The 20,148-nt window shown below is 33.4% G+C and overlaps 1 protein-coding gene across 1 annotated transcript in view; it reads right to left on the bottom strand.

Annotated features, from left to right (window-relative positions):
* Nucleotides 1-14,257: 14,257 nt before the first annotated feature.
* The window catches only part of Cnot4 (CCR4-NOT transcription complex subunit 4), a 391,020-nt gene continuing 385,129 nt past the window's right edge, over nucleotides 14,258-20,148 (bottom strand). The window contains exon 17 of the mRNA XM_065499894.1: nucleotides 14,258-14,460. Within this exon, the coding sequence (XP_065355966.1) occupies nucleotides 14,315-14,460 (146 nt within the window). The 3' untranslated portion in view covers nucleotides 14,258-14,314. The remainder of the gene's footprint in view (nucleotides 14,461-20,148) is intronic.

The following is a 20,148-nucleotide window of genomic DNA, read 5'->3' as shown; positions in this document are numbered from 1 at the left end:
CGTTTGGGAAAACAAAACACATTTTTAATGAAGCCTCTATTGGATAGACTCCAGATAATAGAGTTATTGGGCCCGGCCGAAAGACACCTATCGCAAAAACAACATAGTGTTTACACAAAACATTTTTTACGAACTAACAATTTTACAAGTTATGTACGATTTTTATGTGCAATTTGCTTGATTCACACACAATATTTATGAGTTTAGAAATTATTGTGTTTCGTAATAAAATAAATATTATTTTTATTAAAATCTTAAATTAAAATTTTAAATAGCAACCGAGTCGGAAGAATTCCCGATATATTGATGTACGAATCATGTATGTAAGTTATTTGGGGGCTTCGGAAAGTTGATTTCAACATACAGACGGACAAACGGACATGGGTATATCGACTTCGCTATCTATAACGATCCAGAATATATATACTTTATGGGGTCGCAAATGAAAAATGTAGAAATTATAAACGGAATGACAAACTTATATATATCCTTGCCACTCATGGCGAAGGGTATAAAAACAAACAATAAAAATGCGTAGCTTTTATTTTGAAACATTTGTACAATATAAATTTATTCAAAGTATTGGTCATTGTTAGCTATGACCTTTTCCCATCTTTCTGGCAACATGGATTCCGAGCCAACAGAACTGCTCATCTTTTGAAGTCAAGAACGAATCAAGCCAATCAGGTATGTTCTGCAAATCACATTTTATAAAAGTGGTTTGAAATCACATAAAAGGTGTTCTGAGCACATAATTTTGTGATTTTAAAACGTTCAACAAAGTCACTAATGTTTTCAAATCACTTGGTTATTTCTGCGGCTATTGCATGGAAAATATTAAAATAAATTATTTAAATAAATTAAACAATATGTCCTTTATTAATTTTCTTATAGAATTACTTGTTTTATTAAAAAAACACTTAAAATTTAATCAAAATCTAGAGACACCTTTTCTGCTGTAAAAAGTTTATTTGCTTTTGTGATTTCTTTTGTGGTTTCAGGTTTGTTTTCAGTTGTCAGCTGTTTATAATTTTCGAAAATACATGGAAGCTTGCCAGACTAAAATTTTTTAATGTCTGTCTAAAATATGTTCAATATCTTTAAATTAATTATAGAATTCGTCATAAAATTTATAATATTTGTTAGATTATATTATAAGTTATCAATATGCGTTAAGTTTTTTGCGCAAATTGGAAAAAAAAATGCAACAAAGTTGAAGCAAGTGGTAACCAAAAGCAATTGTGTACTGTGGCAGCTTTGCTGTTTTGTTTTCTTTTTGACATAGTGGTTGAGCTTGCGCCATAGTTTTTGCAAAATGTTTATAAAATGTAATTCCATTCTTTTTAATTCAATTAAAGATATAACAGAAGCTCCAGGCATTTTTTTATTTTCACTTTAATATTTCTACAAAATTATTTGCAAAACAAAACATTTAAAATAAACGAATCAGCTGTTTTCTTGTGCTTTCGAAAATTTAAAATCACACCGAAAAATACAATAACAGTGTGATTTACAGAACAGGCACAAATCACACGTGTGATTTTAAAACGGTATGTGATTTGAAATCACGTGGATTACAGAACATACCTGAATATCGCATACTCTGTTCCAAAGTGGTGCTTATCCCAATGAGCGTTATGCTGGTCTGGTCTGGGCAAAACTTCCTAATCACTTCATTCTAAACACTTTTTAACCGGTATTGCATCATGTGGTCGAGCGTTGTCATGATGAAATATTATGGTTTTTTTGTCTGGCCACATATTCAATAAATGCACTCGTCAAAGGAATCAGTGACGTCCGGTACAGGTTCCCTGTGATGGTCTGGTCATATTTCAGCAGCTGATAGTAGTTATGACCCTTTTGCTAGCACCAAATACTGAGCATTACCTTAGCGCCATGGATATTTGCATTTGGTGTCGATTCAGCTGGTTGGCAGGGCTTCATATATGATCTCTTACTCTTCGGATTATCATAATGAATCCATTTTTCATCGCAAGTAATGTGTAAAACTGGTTTTCTTTTTTAGTGTTCAAGAATCATTTCGTATGGTACCCAATTTTCCTGCTTTTTGATGAATCCTGCTGCTCGAAAACATTTTAAAATTGTTGCATGAGTAGTTCCCAATGATTCTGCAAGCAATTTTTGAGTTTGATAACAATTTTCATGTAGTAGTTCCTCCAATTCATGGTCTTTAAACTTGTTTGACTGGCTTTCAGAAAACATATGGTTTTTGTTTACCAATTTAAATCAATGTTGCATACTTTCATGCAATAAAAGCGACAATCTTTGCAAAATCGCGAGATAGACTACATTAATAGCGATAGACTAGGTTTAATCGCCAAAAAGTGCAACAAGGTTTTTAAAAAAAACTATAAAAGTCCTGTCTACACAAGTAGTAGCTTTCGTTATTGCTATCTATAACCTTAAAAAGTATTTGTGTAAGCTTTGTGTTTGAAATACAATATGCAAATTTAAAATATATATATTTTTTAATTTTGTATCACAACCAATATTGACAAACAAAATTTACTATTTATATTTGTAAGCAAGATTTATTTAAAAATAATTTTTTAAAGAAGTAAATTTAATTTAAACTGTATTGAATTTAAGTTACAGTTACAACAAATTCATTATAAAATATAAATACATATAAATATATTAATAGTTTATGTACCGAAATGTTAGTTGGTATTCAGTTTTTCTAGTTCAAGACATTTATATGCTTTGTAAACAGCGCACAAAATTATTATACGCCTTATGCATAGTTTGGGCCCAGTTAATTTTAATAAAAATAATACAGTTCATTTTATTACGATATGACAATAGCAAAAAAACAATAAGAGTCAAATTCATTTTATACTTCAAGTTAATTTATAAAGCAAATTTTGTATGGAAATTTTGCTTTATAAACCTTTTATAAAATTAAAAATTGATTATGAATATGGTTAATATATAACAATTGTACATAAAAGACCTATATATTTTGCCCCCAATAAAGCTGGTAGAATAACGAAACAATATTGCTTATTTATTTACTTATGTACATTAGAGTGACAATCACTTGTATGGAAAAATTTTGAAGAGTGCCGGGTGGAATATTGTGACACTAGGCCTAAAAGTTAAGTGCTGAAAATTTGAGCCAAATCGGTCAACGATTTCTGGACGCGCATCGAGGTCAAAGTTCAGATATATTAAAAATTTTACTATTTATATGGAATAAATAGGTGAAACTCGTTAAATTTCTGCATTGTGTTCTAGAAATGTATAGATTTATTTATATTAAATAATATTAAATTAAAATTTTTTTTTTGGAAGTTAACCCTGCATCTCCTTTGGGTCAAAATGACCCAAAAACTGTATTATCGCCAAAATGATGACCCCAATGTGATGATCGAAAAAATCTGAAATTTGTTTAACAAAATTTTTAAAAATTTGAAAATGGAGTTTTGAAACAGCCGTTAAAAAAAAATAATTTTTTTTGGTATCCTACGAAGACAAAAACTCATATACAAGTAAATATGGACATATTTTAAGTAAAAATGAGCTTTTATTTTAATTTCTCTCGAAATATCTTAATCTTTTTCCTAAATTTTTTGTTCAAGTGGCCTGAAACACGTTAATGGTCTGGCGAATTTGTAATAACTTTAAAATTTTTTAATCAAATTTTGTCATTTATATCTCATTACAACGATAATTACGTACATATTTCGATTCTTTTGCATTCAATTGCAAAAGTATTTATTTAGTAGCAACATTTTTTCAAAAACTGAAAAATTTGCATTTTTCTTTAATTTTGGCGATAATACATTTGGGTCATTTTGAACCAAAGGAGATACAGGTTTAATTTCCAACATTTTTTTTTAATGTAATATTCATTAATATACATAAATCTACATATTTCTAGAAAACAATGTAGAAAGTTAACGAGTTTCACCTATTTATTCCATATTAACAGTAAAATTTTGCATATATCTGAACTTTGACCTCGATGCGCGTCCAGAAATCGTTGCCCGATTTGGCTGAAATTTTCAGCACTTAACATTTAGGCCTAGTGTCACAATATTCCACCCGGCACTCTTTGAAATCTAAAAAAAAAAATCGGCTGTCACTCTAATGTACATATGATAAGGCTATAAGAACACGTATTTATGTTAAGACATATCTTCTTGTAAAATTTGATAAGCATCGTGCATGTTTAAAAAATCTAAAATATTTTTATGAGATTTGCGCCCCCTGTTTTTTTGCTATTTTTTGAAACTATTTTTAAGGATTCAAAAAACATCAAATGTATTAGTTTTTAATGCAGAATCGACTGGTGAAATCAGATTTGCAATAAATTCAACAGTTCTTGCTCTACAGAAAAATGTGCTCAAAATCCGCGTCTTTAGGTCATAGACTGGTGAATAGAGAGGATTTACTATGTACATGTGTATAGGTGACACTACACAGAGAGAAATAACACATTTCTTTTGTTTTGTTATGCTTGTTCATTCAGGTTGCTGCTTTACAGTATACTGAAAAACAAACAAAAACTGAGGTAAAAACAAAAAAATGAGCAATGAAATATTTGTATTTTTACGTTATATATATAATATATATATATATATATAAAATATATATATATATATAATATATATATATATATATATATATATATATATATATATATATATATATATATATATATATATTAGAGTGCTCCAAGATTGTATGGACGAAAAAAACTTTCTAGGTACAGGCCGTCCCCCTCTCTAGAATTGTTCTATGTATTGTAGAAACACGTTGTGTAAAATATTAGGATGATAGGATAACGTTAACTGGTGGCGCAACGACGCTGAAGTTTTGAGGTGCATTTACAAGGGGAAAATATGCAATTTTTTCAGTTTTTGTAAAAATTTTGCCATTAAATTATGACTTTAACAATTTAATTTAAAAGAATCGAAATGTGTACGTAATTGTCGTTATAATAAGATATAAAAGACAAAAATTGGTTGAAAAATGTTAAAGTTATTAAAAAATCGCCAGGCCATTAACGTGTCTCAGGCCACTAGAACAAGAAATTTATGAACAAAATTAACATATTTTGAGAAATATTAAAATTAAAGCTCATTTTTACTTAAAATATATCCATATTTACTTGTATATGAGTTTTTGTCCTCGTAGGATACCGTTGACCTATTCGCAGGTATGACCAAAAAAATTAAATTTTTTTAACGGCAGTTTCAAACCTCCAATTTCAAATTTTTAAAAATTTTGTTAAACAAATTTCAGAATTTTTTGATCATCACATGGGGATTTATTGACAACATAATAGGGAATAAAAATGTGAAAAAAGTATGTCAATACCTCGTATAGTTTTTCCGTACCTGCGATATAAATTTTGCGATTTTCGAGAAAAACTAATTTTTTGGCCATATTTTGGGGAATGACCAGAATTTCATTACTGTAATGATTTTTAAGTAAAAGCTATTCAGAATAATATAGTCAATGTAATTTTAAATATAGTCTGAAAGTTTTACTAAAATCGGAAAACTTTAACCCTTAAATCGTGAAGGTCAAATGTCAATTTTTTCAATATTTGGAATTTCTCATGGAAAGATAGCGAAATATTATATATTTTTGGGCCGATTTTGATGAAACTTAAGAAAAATATAAAATGAAGTCTAGTATTCACAATAACAGTACAAAAATTGAATTTAACCCTTAAGAGTACTTGGGGTCAAAATGAATGTGTTTTTCGTGATTTTAAAAGTTGAGGGTCATTTGGACCCCAAGTGCTATTAAGGGTTAATTTCCATTTTTGTACTGTTATTGTGAATACTAGACTTCATTTTATATTTTTCTTAAGTTTCATCAAAATCGGCCCAAAAATATATAATATTTTGCTATCTTTCCATGAGAAATTCCAAATATTGAAAAAATTTACCTTTGACCTTCACGATTTAAGGGTTAAAGTTTTCCGATTTTAGTAAAATTTTCAGACTATATTTAGAATTACCTGGACTATATTATTCTGAATAGCTTTTACTTAAAAATCATTACAGTAATGAAATTCTGGTCATTCCCCAAAATATGGCCAAAAAATTAGTTTTTCTCGAAAATCGCAAAATTTATATCGCAGGTACGGAAAAACTATACGAGGTATTGACATACTTTTTTCACATTTTTATTCCCTATTATGTTGTCAATAAATCCCCATGTGATGATCAAAAAATTCTGAAATTTGTTTAACAAAATTTTTAAAAATTTGAAATTGGAGTTTTGAAACTGCCGTTAAAAAAATTTAATTTTTTTGGTCATACCTGCGAATAGGTCAACGGTATCCTACGAGGACAAAAACTCATATACAAGTAAATATGGATATATTTTAAGTAAAAATGAGCTTTAATTTTAATATTTCTCAAAATATGTTAATTTTGTTCATAAATTTCTTGTTCTAGTGGCCTGAGACACGTTAATGGCCTGGCGATTTTTTAATAACTTTAACATTTTTCAACCAATTTTTGTCTTTTATATCTTATTATAACGACAATTACGTACACATTTCGATTCTTTTAAATTAAATTGTTAAAGTCATAATTTAATGGCAAAATTTTTACAAAAACTGAAAAAATTGCATATTTTCCCCTTGTAAATGCACCTCAAAACTTCAGCGTCGTTGCGCCACCAGTTAACGTTATCCTATCATCCTAATATTTTACACAATGTGTTTCTACAATACATAGAACAATTCTAGAGGGGGGGACGGTCAAAATTCGCAATTTTATTTTTTTGGAGCACTCTAATATATATATATATATATATATATATATATTAGAGTGAAAATCAGTTGTATGGAAAAAAAATTGTTCATACAATAACTTTAAAAATTTTTAATCAAATTTTTTTCGATTCTTTTGCATTCAATTGCAAAAGTATTTATCGTAAGTAGGCAACACTGAATTCGAATATTCAGTTAAAGAACATTGTAGAAAGTACACCACAGATGGCGTATGATCTAGAATATTCGAACTTTGACAGTTAAAGAGCAATCTAGAGTGCAGATGGCAGTGTTATAAATAGTGGCAGAGGTTGCAGTCGTGAGTCAGTTTATCAGAGACGCTTTTCGAATAAACATCAACTGAGTGCCTTAAAGTGTGTTGTGTTTTTCAAGCAAATTCGTGTACATTATAAGTTGAATCTGTATTTCTGCGAATTTAAAAACGTGTATAAAAAACATTGAGTGACTATTTAATTCTGTTGTTGTACATTTTAAAGAAATAAAGAGTTGTTACAATTTTCAAACTACTAAATGGCTTTTATTTGCAATCAAAAGTATCCAGTTTATTTAAAGGAAATAAACCAAACGTTTTGAAAAGGTTAAAACGTAACAATTGGTGTCAGAAGTGGGATTGCAAAATAATAAGCATGAAGTTTGAAGAACTAAAAGTTGAACAACTCAAGGAAGAACTGAATAATTTGGAGGTACCAACAGCAGGTAACAAGGCAGAATTGCAAAAAAAGGCTAATAGATGAATTCAAGCAGCGTGATATTGACATCGGCACTTACGAATTCGAGTATAAGGAAGAAATGGAAGTTTCTACACGTTCAGCAACAAGCAGCATGGATTTAAGCACAATGTTTGCGGCTATTATGGAAAATATGGAAGGAATGCAAATGAAACTTCTAGAAACTATTAAAGTAAACGAGAAACTTCTAGCTGAACTTCGAGTAAACAACGAGAAGATGTTAGCTGAAGTTAAAGATACTTTCAGAGTAAACAACGATAAGCTTCTAACAGAACTTCAAGAATCTTCTAGAGCCACAGATAAGAAAATTCAGAAAGTGTCTGATGTTATTAACAACAGAGTGGATGGCATTGATAATAAGGTGTCGGACTTGAATAACGTTCAATGTCAAGAAGTGGCAGTTGTAGAGGCTTTAAATGAGAAACAATGTTATAACTGTGGTAAAATTGGTCATATTCAGCGAAACTGTAGAGCACCAAGAAAGCGAACCAGATATGTTTCACGTCTAAGAAATAACCAGCAGTCGTATCAAGAAGCATTACAAGAACCACCTTTAAAAAGAGCTAGCACTGAGGGAGAGGATTTGGTATGGGCCCGTGAGAAAGTAGAGTATTGTATAGACAATGGTTTGTTGGTGTTGGAACCAGCAGATGTGAAAAGTGACCGTGTAACAATGGAGGCCCTCGTTGAACAGTGCAACGACGGAATGGTTCTTGTTGGAGTGCTTGGTCTGTCCCGCAGAGAAAAGATCATCAGGCCGGGTTCCAAGATGGGTGAAGGTGCTTCAGCAGAAAAAGAAATGCATGAACTCGTTCGAAGACGAATTAAAATGACAAATGACCAAATGAAAACCAGATATAGCTCACAACGTAATAAGGGTTTGTCATCCAAATTAAGGAATCACTGCAATGGACTACATAGGGTAGTTAAGAAATTGGACGACATGGTTTATAGAATACGGAAATATGGACGACCGATATCGGGAATTAAAGTTGAACATCTGAAACGTCTAGCCGTCTATGGGAGAAGTGAATCTATGCCTATTCAGGACGAACAGGCTTAAGCGGGGGGCAGTGTTACGAAATTGTACTTGAATTCAAATATAACGATTTTAAGGGCTGATTTAAAAGTAGCATAATGCTTTCAAATAACAGTGCTGTAATGGCAGACTGTAACATATCTGTGGGCATTATTAAATAAAAGCTTTCAGTTGATTTGATCGTAAGTTGACAACGCTGAATTCGAATATTCAGTTAAAGAACACTGTAGAAAGTACACCACAGATGGCGTATGATCTAGAAAATTCGAACTTTGACAGTTAAAGAGCAATCTAGAGTGCAGATGGCAGTGTTATAAATAGTGGCAGAGGTTGCAGTCGTGAGTGAGTTTATCAGAGACGCTTTTCGAATAAACATCAAATGAGTGCCTTAAAGTGTGTTGTGTGTTTTTAAGTAAATTCGTGTACATTATAAATTGTGTCTGTACTTCTGAGAATTTATAAACGTGTATAAAAAACATTGAGTGGCTATTTAATTCTGTTGTTGTACATTTTAAAGAAATAAAGAGTTGTTACAATTTTCAAACTACTAAACGGCTTTTATTTGCAATCAAAAGTATCCAGTTTATTTAAAGGAAATAAACCAAACGTTTTGAAAAGGTTAAAACGTAACAATATATATATACAATTTTTCAACAAGATCGGTCGAGAACTCTCTGAGTTATAGGGGGTCAAATTTTGACATTTTGGTCAAACAGGGGTTTTTTCTTATCCATGTAACTTATTACCTATTGTTCTTAGCAAAATGTGCCTGAATAGTTTAGATAGCTCTTTCTTCAATCTTTCGAAAAAAAATATTTAAAAAAAAAATAAAAAAATTTTAATATTTTTTTCCGAAATCAAAAACATTTTTGACTTTGGTCGCATAGTGGGTAGACTTGCCACCTTTTGAAATTTCCAAAACGGGACACCACTAAATGATCAGAGAACGATGGAAAATGACATAGTGTGGGTTATAGGACTTGCTGAGTACATTACAAATTGTGTCAAAAAAATTCAGAAACACCTTCAAATTCAGAAGTTATTCTGAAAAAACCGTTTACAGTGATGTTTTGCAACTTATCGATCTGTATCTCAGTCAGTTTTTGTTAAATTTTTTTTTTTTAACGTTTTGGGAAAGAAAACTTATTACGCTTCAAAATGACATGCATTTATTGATACATTTGTAAGTTATAAGTATTGTTTTTGTTACGATCTTTTTTGATTTGAGTCGCTTTTCATTGCTTATTTTGATATGAAAGCTTATTAAAATTTATATCAATGTATAAAGAAAAGTTTTTAATAAAACATGGTTTTAATTTTTCAAATCGGATGAAAACTGTAAAAGTTATTCAACTTTTCATTAATACCTTTTTGAGTATTTTCTCCCCCAGCGCATATAAATGTAAAAAAACAGGGTAAATATTTTCGAACTTTTTTCGTAAAAGTTTAATAACTTTTATTTAATTTATAGATTTTTGGTAATTATTCGAACTTTTTATATATATAATTTGAAAGTAAATTTCTAATTAGGCTTAAGTTCATTTATATTATAATATAAATGAACTTAAGCCTAATTAGAAATTTACTTTCAATTTAATAACTTTTGCAAATATAAACCGATTTTAATAAATAATATCTCCTTTTTGTCTATATAAAATTGTCTTTAAAGCACTGTGCAAAAAAATTTGGTTTTCATAGAAAAAAATTAAAATAACTATTGTTGAATTTGAAGTACTACTACTCAAAATTTTGAGGGTGTTCAAAATCTTTGAAAACTGTTTTAGCATGTCCTCACCTAAGCATACAACCTCCATTAGGTCGCTTTTCAAGTTCTGACAAAAAGTGTTATTTTGAAGCAGTGTTATTATCCTATTTTATTTATTAAAATCAACACTAACACATTAATTTTACTGTGAAAGTCTTCGAACTTTATACAGGAGTAAATAGTTATTTTCGAATATCTGGAGTACTATAATTGTGAAGTATTTAAACTTTGTATGAATCAAATTCCTGTCACTATACGGAGATTGGCTGAAAATGGGCGAGACTGAATTTTTTAAAGTATATAGTTATTTTCAAATATCTGGAGTACTATAATTGTGAAATTCTTCAAAATTTATATGAATCAATTTCATATCACGACATAAAGTTTAACCAAATTGGGAAGAATCGAACAAGGTTTAAGTCACCTACCACACAAAGGAAAATAAATATTTTCAGAACTATAATTGCGAGATTCCTCAAACTTGTCCGATAGCTCACTTATCATTTTACATAGTTTGGCTGTAAAATGTTCGGGATTGGATTAGTGGTAGTGACACCTCCCATACAAAGTATATAGTTAATTTCGAATATCTGGAGTACTATAATTGTAATGTATTTAAACTTTATATGAATCAAATTCATATCACTGTACAGAGTTTAGCTAAAATGGTCTAGATCGGAACAGTGGGTGTGAAATAGTAAATTTTGAATATCTGGATAATTAAAATTGCGAGATTCTTCAAACTTTGTCTGAAAATTTATTTTTTATAATTTTACCTAATTTCACCTCATTAAAAAATAGTTTCTAAAATCTTTAACATTTTTTTATTTTACGTTATTTATTTAATGTAGGAGTAACGAAGCGCAGCGTGTTATTTAATAAAGTTTACCTATTTCAGTCCATAATTTAAAATTTATATTTTTAATCGCTTTTATCAGCTTTTTTATTATTTGAAGTAATAAATTCAACAAACTCAGTCCATTTCAATGGACCAACAACTCACCTTTAACTAAAGATACAAGCATCCTAGAGCGATTATCGTGTCATTTATTTTTCATGAAAGTTAAATAATGTTTACTAGAGTTTATTGAAACTCATAGAAGTTAATGCACTAAGTACCTATGTATATTGCTAAAAAGTGATATTCAGTTTTTAGAAAATACTATATTTCAGAAAATAAAGCATCCTTGTCTATCGGTATTTCCAATTTTTGATTTTGTTATATTTTTTGTGGTAATTAATGAAAAAGTTATGTTTTTTTTTTAAACGGGGCAAATGGCGTCCCGTTCAGAGTATCGCCGGGACACGGGACATTCGACTCTAAAACTGGTCTGTCCCGACGAAAACGGGACGGTTGGCAAGTCTAATAGTGGGATACGAGTGGGATATCTATCAAAATAAATGTTTTAACACAAAAATTGTATGTCTTGAGTTACAAAACATTTATTTTGATATATATCCCACTCGCATCCCACTAAGCGACCAAAACCATCTTAAAGGAATAGACCTAAGCTTTCTTTACAGACAAAAAAAAATTACAAAAAGGGCCCATTTTAAAAAAAAGTCAAAAAAGTTCCGAAATCAAAAACATTTTTGACTTTGGTCGCGTAGTGGGATATCTATCAAAATAAATGTTTTAACACAAAAATTGTATATCTTGAGTTACAAAATATTTATTTTGATAGATATCCCACTCGTATCCCACTAAGGGACCTAAAACATCTTAAAGGAATGGACCTAAGCTTTCTTTTGACTAAAAAAAAAATTATTAAAAAAAGGGCCGATTTTGGAAAAAAATTCGAATTTGCAAAAAAAAAGTCAATAATTGAATGTCTTGAGTTATAACATTTTTATTTTGATAGATATCCCACTCACATCTAACTAAGTGACAAAATAGGTCTTAAAGGAAAAGACCTAAGCTTTCTTTTGAGCAAAAAAAAAATTTTAAAAAAAGGTCCCATATTGGAAAAAATTTCGATTTTGCAAAAAAAAATAAAAAATTGTATGTCTTGCGTTACAAAATATTTATTTTGATAGATATCCCACTCGCATCCCACTAGGGGACTAAAAATATCTTAAAGGAAACGACCTAGGCTTTCTTTTGAGCAAAAAAAAAAAATTAAAAAAGGGCCCATATTGGAAAAAAATTTTGATTTTGCAAAAAAAAATTAAAAAATTGTATGTCTTGCGTTACAAAATATTTATTTTGATAGATATCCCACTCGTATCCCACTGAGGGACCTAAAATATCTTAAAGGAATGGACCTAAGCTTTCTTTTGACTAAAAAAAAAATTATTAAAAAAAGGGCCGATTTTGGAAAAAAATTCAAATTTGCAAAAAAAAAGTCAATAATTGAATGTCTTGAGTTATAACATTTTTATTTTGATAGATATCCCACTCACATCTAACTAAGTGACAAAATAGGTCTTAAAGGAAAAGACCTAAGCTTTCTTTTGAGCAAAAAAAAAATTTTAAAAAAAGGTCCCATATTGGAAAAAATTTCGATTTTGCAAAAAAAAATAAAAAATTGTATGTCTTGCGTTACAAAATATTTATTTTGATAGATATCCCACTCGCATCCCACTAGGGGACTAAAAATATCTTAAAGGAAACGACCTAGGCTTTCTTTTGAGCAAAAAAAAATTTAAAAAAAGGGCCCATATTGGAAAAAATTTCGATTTTGCAAAAAAATTTCAAAAATTGTATTTCTTGAGTTATAAAATATTTATTTTGATAGATATCCCACTCGCATCCCACTAAGGTACTAAAAATATCTTAAAGGAATGGACCTAAGCTTTCTTTTGACTAAAAAAAAATTTTAAACAATGGGCCCATTTTGAGAAAAAAATTCGTATTTGCAAAAAAAAAAAGTCAAAAATTGTAAGTCTTGAGTTAAAAAATATTTATTTTGATAGATATCCCACTCGCATCCCACTAAGCGACCAAAAGGGTCTTCAAGGATAATATCTAAGCTTTTGTTTGAGCTAAAAAAAAAATTAAAAAGGGTCCATTTTGAAAAAAAAGTCAACAAAGTTTTTGATTTTGCAAAAAAAGTCAAAAATTGTATGTTTTGAGTTACAAAATATTTATTTTGATAGATATCCCACTCGCATCCCACTATGCGACCAAATAGGTGTTCAAGGAAAATATCTAAGCTTTATTTTAAGAAAAAAAGGGCCCATTTAAAAAAAAAAGTCAAAAAAGTTTTTGATTTCGGAAAAAAAATATTAAAATTTTTTTATTTTTTTTTTTAAATATTTTTTTTCGAAAGATTGAAGAAAGAGCTATCTAAAATATTTGGGACACATTTTGCTAAGAACAATAGGTAATAAGTTACATGGATAAGAAAAAACACCTGTTTGACCAAAATGTCAAAATTTGACCCCCTATAACTCAGAGTTCTCGACCGATCTTGTTGAAAAATTGTGTCTGAGTTACTATCGAATAGAACTAACCTTGGTGCAAATTTCATCCCGATCGGAAGACATCGATTTCAAAAGTTGGTTCACTTGACATGAAATGCCCCATATATACAAAAACTAAAAATGTGAATAGAAAATATACATTCGGTTTCAATAAACAATTTGACAATAGCAAAAAAACAATCAGAGTCAAGTTCATTTCATACTATATGCTAATTGGGAGGCTAGTTTTTGCCGCATTTTTAGCTTAAAACATACCTAAAACATAAAAAAATTAACTATAATCAGTTTAAACTATTATTTTTGTCTTTAAAATGTCGTAATATGATTTAAATACTTTCACATTGTAACATTTTATTATTTTCTTCTTTTCAACTCATCTTGAAAAAAAGTTTCAAGGGTTTTTGTGTTTTCAGTCGTGGAATTGCTCATATGTAGATAAGATTTGAAATACTTGTTGTTAGTTCATTACGTAATGAAGATTCAATAAATAAAAAAAATAAAAATTGAAAAAAAAATAATTTTATTATTTTATTATTAACGTTTATTTGTTTATTTGTGTATATATAAGAATAAGTTTAGACAAATTGACGCGTTTTCAAGTATTCTAACATTCCTTGGACATTTGCATTGACGTGTGGTTGTGAACTTTGTTGGGAGTTCATAATAGCATTTGGCATACCAACATTTCCTCCACTTAGATGTTGCGACTGAGAATTAAAACCTGAAAATATTAAAAATAGTCAATTAGCAAATAATCGTACATATGTATATAATAATATGAACAAATTATTAATAACTAACGGTATTCATAAACGTTTAATAGTGTTCCATTATTTTCGTAACTCGCGGACTTTTAAACCATAATAAGTAAATGTAAGACCCCTTTCACACTAGGCAATTTAGTTGCGCAAGTCTCTTGTGTTTGTAGATGCCAGAGGTAATGTCGGGTTAAGGAGACGAAAATTATTTTGTTGTTGGGCAAGAGACTTGCGCAACTAAATTGCCTAGTGTGAAAGGGGTCTAATGATGCAGTTTTATTTCAAATGCATTTTTAGTAATATAACAAAAAAATATCGCTAAATTTATAATTAATTTAACTTTTATTCACAAAAAATTAAAAAAAAATGTTGACAAAAGTCTACATACGATCTGTACACTAAATAAACATTTTTCAGCGAATACAAATTTTCATTAAATTCAATATTTCGTTGGGCCACCACGGGCATCTACAAGCGTATGGGGGCATTCCCACGACAGCCGGTTCTACGCACCGGAATGACCCGAGCTCACTCGGCCAAGGGCTGTCAACCCAGCAACAACAACTTTACAATTTTTAATCACGGAGCTGCACCTTCCGGCATTGCTGCTCCGCATCCTACTGGTCCGTGCCGGAATTGAAGTAAATCCCGGACCATGGTTCTGCACGGTTTGCCAGAACCGACTGCACCACATGTCAACACAATTAAGGTGCAACTCTTGTTTGGGCTGGTGTCACCTTAGGAATTGTTCCGGACTAAATCATGAAAGGGAGTGGTCGGAGAATTACGTTGCCCCATGCTGCCAGGGACGTAGTTCATCGGCGTCTTCGGCATCATCGTCGTCATCCTACGCCACAAATCCACCCTCCCCACCGCAATCACAACAACAGCAGCAAATACAACAACAGCAGCAGCAACAACCATCGCCGCTCACACCATCGATTGCAGTCCGTAGACCTGGGGTGATATCCATATTGCAGTTCAACTGCAATGGCCTCCAAGGGAAAATAACTGAGATAACCAGATTTATGCGCCAACACAACATCGTGGTCGCTGCGGTCCAGGAGACAAAACTTACGAGTAATTCCAGTCTGCAAAGTTGCAACGGATACAACGTTCTCCGAAAAGACCGCACCAGAGGCAACGGTGGAGGCATCGCGTTTATTATACACAATACCGTGCAGTATAGGGCTCTTTCTCTCGATCTGAATTCTAGAGACCAATATCTTGAAGTTCAGGGTATTGCGGTCAGATCGGGAGATACGGAGTTGGAGCTCTATAATGTCTACATTCCGCCAGTAGCCAGTTGTCCAACAGGCTACCATCCCGACATTAGGACCTTACTAGATGGTGATACTCGTTTGGTCCTAGGGGATTTTAACGCTCACCATCAGCTCTGGCACTCAAGTCTTGGGGAAGACCAGAGAGGAGCGTCACTGGCGGAACAGATTGACGAATCCACCTTCTGCACACTAAATGATGATGCCCCCACACGGATTATGGGTAATTGCGCAAGTTCGCCAGACATCACCATAGCGAGTCCTGGTCTGATTAACTGCACAACCTGGCGTGCAGTTATTTCTCTAGGATCAGACCATTTACCCATAATCGTTTGTCTGGATAGACCCAACGATTTCATCGTCTCTGAATGCCGAACTTACATCAACCAAAAGAAAGCAGACTGGCACGGCTTCAGAGAATTTACCGACCGCATCTTCAATGGTCTACCGATTCCCTCCAACGTACACAAAGCAGAGAGGAAGTTTCGCGAAACCATCACAGCAGCAGCCGCTCGCTTCATTCCCGCTGGTAGAATATCCGTAGTGCGACCGCACTTCCCAGCAGAAGCAGCGGGACTCGCAGATGAGCGTGATGACATCCGAAGTACCAACCCTGACGACCCTAGGATCGCCCAGCTGAACCGCGATATCAGCAGGTTGGTAAATGAGGACAAGCGAAACAAATGGTTGGATCATTTGAAGAACTGCAACTTAAGTTCTGGAGTTGGCAAGTTGTGGTCCACAGTTCGGTCTCTCTCCAATCCGACTAAGAAGGATGATAGGGTCGCGATTAAGTTTGCAGATACCACCATATCCGACCCTAAACGGTGCGCGCGAGCTTTTTGCCGACAATTCATTGAGCACCCCGAGAGAGACAAGGCGAAAAGAAGTATTGTCCGCAAACTACACGATCTTCCAGTCTCGGACACACCACAACTTTACACGCCAACTGAAGTTGCAGAAGCCATCAACACAGCTAAGCCTTCAAAGGCAATAGGACCTGATGGGATATCCATGCTGATGCTAAAACACCTAGGCGAGCGGGGAGTCGAGTACCTGACAATGGTTTTTAATCTGTCAGTGAGGAGCTTAACAATACCCGATGTCTGGAAAATGGGTCGAGTGATCCCATTGCTAAAACCTGGGAAAATCGCGAGTGAGGGACAATCGTACAGGCCGATTTCCCTCCTGTCACCTGTAGCGAAGACACTCGAAGCTCTTCTCCTCCCCCAGCTGACCCGTCAACTACCAGCTGCTCGTCACCAGCATGGATTCCGTAAAATGCACAGTACCACCACAGCATTATCCGCCATAGTCACTCAGATCTCACAGGGCTTAAACCAGCAGAGGCCTTGTGAACGAACTATCCTAGTGGCACTTGACCTGTCGAAAGCCTTCGACACTGTCAGTCACGCCACACTCTTCCAGGACATCCTGCAGTCCACAATGCCCAACAACACGAAGAGATGGATAGTGAACTATCTGAGTGGCAGGCAGTCGTTCGTGGAGTTTAGAGACAAATGCTCAAAACCCCGTAGAGTTAAACAAGGAGTCCCTCAGGGCGGGGTCCTGTCGCCGCTCCTGTTTAACTTCTACCTCTCTAAACTCCCAGTGCCCCCACAGGGCGTAGAGATAATCTCGTATGCGGACGACTGTACTATATTGGCAACAGGTCACAACGTTGATGAGCTTTGCGGTATGGTAAATGGTTATCTCAATGAAATCCACAATTTCTTCACTGCACGTAACCTGCAGTTATCACCAACGAAGTCATCAGCAACACTCTTCACCACCTGGACGAAGGAGGTAAAACTGAATTTAGGCATCATGGTCGACGGCGTACAAATTCCGACAGTGAACCACCCGAAAATCTTGGGTGTCACTTTTGATAGCCTTTTTACCTCCTCAGCACACGCCACTGCAATCACGCATAAACTGCGAAATAGGAACAAGGTCCTCAAAGCACTAGCCGGTAGTACTTGGGGTATGGACAAAGAAACCTTGCTTGCTACCTACAAAACGATTGGCCGGTCAGTGGTCAACTATGCTGCTCCAGTGTGGTCACCTTCGTTGAGTGATACCCAGTGGAGAAATATTCAAAGCTGTCAAAACTCAGCCTTAAGGACCGTCACAGGCTGCCTTCAAATAACCTCCGAACACCACCTTCACGAGGAAACCAAGGTTCTACCGGTCAAGGAACACAACGTCATGTTGACGCAACAGTTCCTTCTGGGATGTCATCGGAGGAGTCATCCAAACTTCAACATCACACAGTTGGAATCTCCCCCGAGGCATGTCAGACAGGACCTTCGGAAATACGAGGAGAACATACAGAGGTATGTGCAGGATCCATTTGATCGCCGCTCGTATATGACAGCTTTGAACGACATTCACAGAGACGCCATCAATTCCGCGGTAGCAGGATACCGTATGAATGTCGTACTTGGAGGTCGCCCACCACCGATAGCAGACGCCGAGAAGGTTCTGCCGCGTGGAACAAGAGTCGTTCTGGCACAACTTAGATCAGGATGGAGCAACAGGCTTAATGCCTTTTGGTCTCGCATAGACCGTGCCGTCCTTAACTTATGCCCAGCATGTGGTCAGGGTCCTCATGACACCCTCCACATATTTAACTGTTCAGCCAACCCTACTTCACTCAGTCCAATGGATTTATGGACTCATCCTGTTGAAGTAGCTCAATTTCTTGGACTTGAACAACATGCAGAACCACCAGAACATCCAGATTGATTATTGTAAATTGTTCATGCTGCTACAACAACAACAAGCGTATGGGCATCGAAGCAACTAAATTTTCCAGTTCTGCGGACATTATATTTTGCCATTCTTCTTTAACATTGGTGCACAAATAATAAGATGTTTTCGGATCTTCCGTTGTAGAATTTCCCACACGTGCTCAATAACATTTAAGTCCTGGCTTTGAAGTGGTGTGTACAATTGTCATGGGGCATGGTAGAGTAGCCAATCTTTGACAATTTGAGACCAATGTTTCGGATCGTTATCTTGCTGAAAAATCCAACTTTAACCGAGAGTTAAAATATCAACGGATGCTCATAAATGTTGTTCCAAAATGGATTTGTACTGATAACGATCCATATCATCCTCAATAAACACTAACTTTCCCACTCCAGAAGCAGCGACAGTACCCCAAACCATCACACTGCCAAAACCATGCTTAACTGTAGCGAGTTAGTTTTTGGATCCATATTTGTATTGCGCCATACTTTATGTCTCCCATCACTTCCAAATATGTTATACTTCAACTCATCAGTGAACAAAACTCGCTTCCAGAATTCCATGTCCTTTTCAAAGTGGTTTTTGGGCGAATTCCAAACGAAGTTTGCGATCCGTTCTAATTCGCTTTAATTACCATTATTATTTAAGGTTCTTTGAATTGTTCGTGGATGAACAATAACTTCTGATTTTGTTGCGAGTTCTTTGGCCAATTTTGTGGTATTTAATTTTGAGTTTTTGTTGACGTCTTTTAAAATGAAGATTATATCTCTACGATGTAGTTTCTTTGGGCGACCACTTCACAGCTTGTTTTTAACGCTACCAGTGTTTTCAAAGTTACTGAATATTGTTTGAACTGTAGACTTAATAAATTGCATGCTTATCTGTTAGTATTCAAAAAAAACCAGGACATGCTGTGGTCGTATGTAGACTTTTGTCAATGTTTTTTATTGTTTTTTATGAATAATTTTGCAAGTTTACATTAGTTGTGTTCGCTAATTTACGAGGAGTTCTGCTTTAATTACCATTATTATTTAAGGTTCTTTGAATTGTTCGTGGATGAACAATAACTTCTGATCTTGTTGCCAGTTCTTTGGCCAATTTTGTGGTATTTAATTTTGAGTTTTTGTTGACTTCTTTTAAAATGAAGATTATATCTCTACGATGTAGTTTCTTTGGGCGACCACTTCGCAGCTTGTTTTTAACGCTACCAGTGTTTTCAAAGTTACTGAATATTGTTTGAACTGTAGACTTAATAAATTGCATGCTTATCTGTTAGTATTCAAAAAAAACCAGGACATGCTGTGGTCGTATGTAGACTTTTGTCAATGTTTTTTTATTGTTTTTTATGAATAATTTTGCAAGTTTACATTAGTTGTGTTCGCGTACTTGATAATTTGTAATAATTTGTACAAATTATCACTGGAAGTTACGGGATTCCGTTCGTTTACTTTTAAAAACTTGGAACGAGAGAGCAAGAAAGTGTTAAAAGTGACAGTTCGTAGATAGAGAACATGATATTTTTTACTTGACATTTTTTGTCCAGTAAAAAATATCAACATAAAAAATATGTTTAAACATATTGTTGCAAATGTAAACAAAACAAAAACGTTGAAAATT

This window comes from Calliphora vicina, chromosome 2 (assembly GCF_958450345.1).
Source record: "Calliphora vicina chromosome 2, idCalVici1.1, whole genome shotgun sequence".
NCBI classification, from domain to species: domain Eukaryota; kingdom Metazoa; phylum Arthropoda; class Insecta; order Diptera; family Calliphoridae; genus Calliphora; species Calliphora vicina.
This window is presented reverse-complemented; position numbering and strand designations above follow the sequence as displayed.